At 55.0% G+C, this 6000-nt stretch overlaps 1 protein-coding gene across 3 annotated transcripts in view; it reads right to left on the reverse strand.

Moving 5' to 3' along the window:
• The window catches only part of RNF169 (ring finger protein 169), a 32078-nt gene extending 28256 nt beyond the window's left edge, over positions 1-3822 (reverse strand). For all 3 annotated transcript variants that reach the window (XR_012833464.1, XR_012833462.1, XM_075742654.1), the window contains exon 1: positions 3464-3822. Coding sequence is in view for 1 of the 3 variants with exons in the window: in XM_075742654.1 (XP_075598769.1) it covers positions 3464-3806 (343 nt within the window). In the remaining 2 variants the exon portion in view is untranslated. The remainder of the gene's footprint in view (positions 1-3463) is intronic.
• Between the last annotated feature and the right edge of the window lie 2178 nt (positions 3823-6000).

Below are 6000 nucleotides of genomic sequence, written 5' to 3' on the forward strand. Positions count from 1 at the left end.
AGGCTGCGGGGAGACCTTAGAGCCCCTTCCAGTCCCTGCAGGGGCTCCAGGAAAGCTGGAGAGGGGCTGGTGCCAAGGGCAGGGAGGGACAGGCCAAGGGGAATGGCCTGAAGCTGCAGGAGGGGAGATGGAGATGAGATGGGTGGCAGAAATCCTTCCCTGTGAGGGTGCTGAGGCCCTGGCACAGGGTGCCCAGAGAAGCTGTGGCTGCCCCTGGCTCCCTGGCAGTGTTGAAGGCCAGGTTGGATGGGGCTTTGGGCAAGCTGGGCTAGTGGAGGGTGTCCCTGCCCACGGCGGGGGGGGTTGGAACTAGGTGATCTTCAAAGGTCTCTTCCAACCCAAACCTTTCTGTGACTCTAAAACCAGCTTCAGGAATCCTAGGCCCGAGACCAGGGTGAATATCTGGAGCAACAAAGACCCACCCTCGCTGGAAGAAGGACGTTAGGGAACATTTAAACAAACCAGACATACGCAGGTCCACAGGACCTCATGGGTTGTACCCACGAGTGCTGAAGGAGTTGGGCAAAGTCATGGTAAGGCCACTCTTAATTGATTATCTTTGAAAGGTCATGGTGATCGGGAGAGGTTCTTGAGGCCTGGAAGAAAACAAATGTCACTCCTCCCTTCAAAAGAGCAAGGAGGAGGAACAACAGGGCCAGCCCCACCTAGATCCCTGGGAAGGTGATGGAGCAACTATTCCTGGAAACCACATCTAGACAAGGACAAAGAGGTGTTTGGGAGGTAATCAGCTCGGATATTTGAAAAAGGAAACCATGCTTAACCAGCATAACAGTCTTCTGTGATGAGATGACTGGCACAGTGGATGAGTGGAGAGCAGTGGATGTTGTTAATCTTGATCAGTGAAGGGCCATGAAGATCATTAAGTGACTGGAGGACCTGACATATGAGAGGAGGTGGAGAGAGCTGGGACTGTTCAGTCTGAAGACGACAAGGCTCGGAGGGATCTTATCAATGTGTTTAATACCGGGTGGAAGACAATAGAGAAGACTGAACCAGGCTCTTCTCAGTGGTGCCCAGTGACAGGATGAAAGGAAACGGGCACAGATCGAAAGACAAGAAGTTCCATTTAACATAGGAAAAAACTTTTTTACTGTCCGGATGGTCAAGCACTGACACAGGTTGCCCAGAGAAGCTGCAGAGTCCCCAACCTCGGAGACAGTCAAAACCCAGCTGGACATGGTCCTGGGCAACCAGCTCCTGGTGGCCCTGCTTTGAGCAGGGGTTGGGTCTCCGGAGGTCCCTGCCAACCTCAACCACGCTGTGACCCTCTGATAAGCCTCTCTAATGTCAAGATAAACCACGTCTACTGCTCACTCGCTCTGCACGTAGTAGGTTACCATTTGTAACGGATCGACTACCTTTGATTTCTACACTATTAGCCCAACTTACAACATAAGTGGCCAATTACCTTCACAGCTTTTAGCGCGACGCAGCCAGCTGGGGCTGCTTAAGGACAAGCTCAAGCCTGGGCTAAAAATGCAGCAGGAATGCTGCTCAAGATTACAGCTCGTTTGAGCTCACCTCATCAGCTGTTAACTCAACCGCTCTGCAGCTTTATGTGTAATTTTACGGTGGCGAGGTCTACGGTATGAAACGCGGAGTACAGCACGAGTAGGGGTTAGCCTAGCCCAATTGAGAGCACCCGTGATCAAGCCACACTCAAGGTGTACAAGGTGACACTCAGGTGTCCGTCCATGTTTGGGGGGCACACCCCACATTTCGCAGTGCTAAGACCCTCCACGATTCTCTCCAAGACATTTCCAGAGTTTTAGGAAGTTCAGGCAGGCAGAAAACAACAACCAACGTGATGACCTCGTGCCTTGCTGCAAAACACACACATCTCAGGCAATTCAAGACAAGCAGAGAATTAACATTAATTATTTTTTCGAAAAAACAGCCAAGGCACTGCATAAACATTCCTGCAGCATGGTTGGATATTCTCATTCAAGCTAGGTTGGATCAAGCCGAGTATATTTAAGCACGAGTGACACAACTACCTCGGAGCAGAGATCGACTCCGGGAGTTTCTGTCGTCCCTCCCAGCCCTTTGGCTCGGCTCCCTCCGGACAGCCCGTCTGTTCATTGATTCAGCAAATCCTTCTGCGCGAAGGCTTCCCGATTCGCTTCCAGCAAAGGTTAGCGGGGTTAGTTCAAACCACCAATTTAAGCTGTTTAAGTTCATCCTGCCAATTTTTTCCCCACAGCAAATTAGAGGGTGCTGACACAAGCACGAACCGGGAGACCAGTAACACGCTCGAAAAGGAACGGTTAGGGCACGGCTGGACGGCTAAAAGGTCGTTTATCCGTAGCTTAAAGCCCCGTCTTGCTCTACAGGGCTCCCACCAGCACTGTTACGTCGGTGAAGCACTCGTGTAGGCGCAGCGTAGGCGGCCGATCTCTGCCGCATCACCTCTCCAACCAGAGCGTACCGCGGTGCCGGCAGAAGCTCCCGACGCACCGGGAGTTTTGACAGCAGCAAGGTGGGCATCTTGCGCGGCGCCTTGGCTCCCACCGGAAAAGAGCCACACCGCCCAGCTCAAACGAGGATTTATTTTAAAGGAAACGCATGGAACGGTTTTCTAGGAGTTGAGGAAGGCTGCCGGCTTTTGAGACGGGGAGGAAACGCGTGACAAAAAGCCATGAACTCAGAAACGATGGACTTTTCTTTTATGTCAACAAGGGACCGGGACTTCCCACGGCACAAAAGCTTTCCTCTCTCCATGCAGCAGAGACCAACCCGACTTTCACCAACCCTTCCGAGGGGCAGCACCATTGTAACCATTTGCTTTTTGGGCAACGTTATTATAAAAATAATTAGCCATTCGCCATTTCAAGCAGACGCTCGAAGAAGAGGCCAGACCTGCCCCACACGGGGTGTTTTCTTAAAACCCCTGGATTAGCGTGGGGCTGAGAATGGGGCGAGATGCTGCCGCTAGCCCTCTCCTGCCCGGCCTTCACGCCTCTAACGGAGGGGGGCACCCTCCTGCCGTCCCCTCTCTTCCCATTGCTGCTGCTGTCGGCGAGGGGAGCCCCAACAGCCGAGCCCGGGCACGCTTGGTGCATGGAGCAGATGTTGACCCAGGTGTAAACATCTGCCCCTCGGGCTACCCCCCCAAGGCCCATCTCCCACCACTGCAAAGGAGGGTGGGCTCAGCCCCATCATCGTGTCCGTCCCCCCCCCCCTCCCCCGCTACCTCGGCCCTCGCAGGACGGGGCTGAGCCCCCGCAAACTCAACGCACCCTTCTGGCCGGCCCCGCCCCCTCGGGGCTGAGCCCCCGCTGGCTCATCGCACCTCCCGCGCGCCGGCCCCGCCCCCTCGGGGCCGAGCACCCGCGCGCGCCCCGCGCTCCCTCCCCCCCCCCCTCCTTCTCCCGCCGCCGGCGGCGGTTGGAACCGGGGGGGGGGGGGGGGAAGGGGGAGGGGCAGGTGCCCGCCGCCGCACCTTGGTCCGGCGGCCGCTGCTCCCCGCCTCCTCCGGCGGCCGTCGTCGCGGCGGGCTCGGTGCGGGCCTGTTGGCGGCGGGCCCAGGTGGAAAGACGGCTGCGGCAGAGCGGACAGCAGAGGCCCGGGCCCTGCAGGCAGCGCTGGAAGCAGGCGAGGCAGAGAGAGTGGCGGCAGGGCGGCGTCACCGCCTCCACCAGAGCCTGGCGGCATACCGGGCACTCAGCCACCGCCAACACCACTTCGTCGTCCTCCGACGCCGCCGCCGCCCCGGCCCGCCCCCGACGCCGCCGCCCCCGCCGCGCCGGCACCGCGGCCCGGCCGCCGGGCCCCGCCGCCGCCATCTTCTCACACTTTGAAGGGACAGAACGTTGGGGCGCGCGGCCCCGCCCACAAGCTACATAATTCATGAGGGAACACGCCCCGCGCTTCATATTCATGAGACCACCGCCACAAACTGCCACGCCTTCCTGTTGAATATTCATAAGCAATCACGCCCGGCTATATAAGGAGGGGGCCGCCTCCCCCTTCCCTCAGTAATCTTCCGGCTTCTTCTTGTGGTGGCTCTGCAGGCGGCAGCTCCCCTCACAGAGCCTGGCTCTGGTGTGAGGGGCCCCCTGCGGAGGAGCCCTGGCCCTGCAGGAGACCGCTGTCCCCTCCACCACACTGGGGATAGCGTAGGGCATGGTGGCTGCATGCTCCTTCAGCAAACTGCTGCTCTGTAAGCCGTGGCCTGCCATAGGGATGGTCCTCCACAGTTGCCTACGGGAGGTTATCTGTGACTTCAGCCTTGCCAAAAGCTTGGGTGAAGAGTTTGATCTCAGGTTGTTCCTACTAGCGTGCCTTTCACAGAGCTGCTTCAAGACCTGGTGGTTTCTCAGAGGGTTTAAGACCCTCTCACTTTGGTGGAGGCTCTCAGCAGCCCCAGAGTGTGTCTGTGAGGCACAGCACAGCCCTCTGGCAGGTTCCTGCCTCCTCCTCAACCATCTTCCAACAAGATCCAGTGGTGCATCTTTAAAAGACACCACAAAATTCCCCATGTACCGACAATCCTTTTCTATCTTAATTTGCTGTCACTTGCAGCTTTACTTCCTTATATCCACAGTGCATGTGCCTTGGACTCCTCAGAGCTTCTTGGACTCGGACATAACAGGCCAAGCCATGGAGAACTCCTATTCAGCTCTGGATGGCTGTAAAGGTCCAGGAGCTCTGCAGATGACATTAGCAGGTTATAAAACAGCAGAGCACAGGGGCTGGTACTGCACCAACCTTTTAGTTTAACCCTTTCTGAGTAATATCTGCTTGTAGGTATTCAGTCAGCGTTTTTGTGCGGTGAGTGCAGCGCTCAGTTCCATGGGATTTGGAGGAGCCCAAATCCCCAACTCGTAGGTTCAGACTAACCCCTTCCTCTCAGCTCCCTGCCCATGGCCTAAAACTTTCAGGTCACCCCCAACCCGTCGTTTTCCATTGCTGCTTGAAGCAGAGACTTTTAAAATTCATCTCAAGTCTGTCATGTTTGCTAAATAACTCACTGAGGAGGGGTAATTGGGGTGGTAGGGTGGGTTCTAGTCTTGCCTGATTTAGAGTGTGAGGTGAGGGGAGGTTTAGGGAATGACTTCATTGAAACAATGCATTTTCACACAGAGCCCATGAAGCTCTGTTCCTTGTGGATTCTCCAGTGTCCTCCATTAGTGCAGGACCCTAATTTACACTTTTTTTTTTTTTTTGATCGATACTCAGCTCCTATTTGCACAGAATATTTTGATGTGGAGCATCTTTGAGATTTCCATCTTTCCATCAGGCTGGTTGAAAGGGCCATCTTGATTAAGAAGTGATTAGTCCTGCAAGGCCTCCTTAGCCCAAGGAAAGAAACCAGGCTAAAAATCTTACAAAGCAGCACTCCTGCCTATGGTGCTGTACGAAGCCTTGCAGCTGCAGAGATGGCACTGCCGTACATCCACTGCTGTCAGCATTTGAAGGTTTAGTGATGCAGGGTTGATTATTTTCATTAAGAACATTTAACAAATATTCCTCAGAGGCTTAATATGAGGAACAATCATTTCTGAAGGAAGACCGACAGCGTTCGGTCTGCAGCGTTAAGCGATTAGCAAACGAGGAGGAGAGCTTCAGTGCTCGTGGAACAGACTGACAACTTAACAAACAGCTTTTACTGAGAGAGAAAGGCTTTGAACTATTTTCCTCCTGAGAGGTACCACATCCTATGAGGGAGCCTTGGAGGAAGAGATGCAAAATCACATTTCATCATCCTGGGTTTTTTTGGGGGAAGGGAGGGTGTGGGAAAGAGGTTGCAAAACAGAGCGGGCTTAGAGTGGATGTGCATCCAGAGTGGGGCTAGCTGGGAAAAGGAGGCAGCAAACTGCCAGGCAAACAGGCTTTGAAAATAAGCAAGACAGCAAGGTGTGGGCATGAGCGAGGGGTGCTTGCTGCTGGCCAGGATGAGCTCAGTGCGTACAGCAAACCCCAGCTCCATCCCCATGGGGTTATCAGCTGCCTTAGGAGCAGGTTCCCTGAATCTGT

Source organism: Balearica regulorum, chromosome 1, assembly GCF_011004875.1.
Source record: "Balearica regulorum gibbericeps isolate bBalReg1 chromosome 1, bBalReg1.pri, whole genome shotgun sequence".
Taxonomy (NCBI): domain Eukaryota; kingdom Metazoa; phylum Chordata; class Aves; order Gruiformes; family Gruidae; genus Balearica; species Balearica regulorum.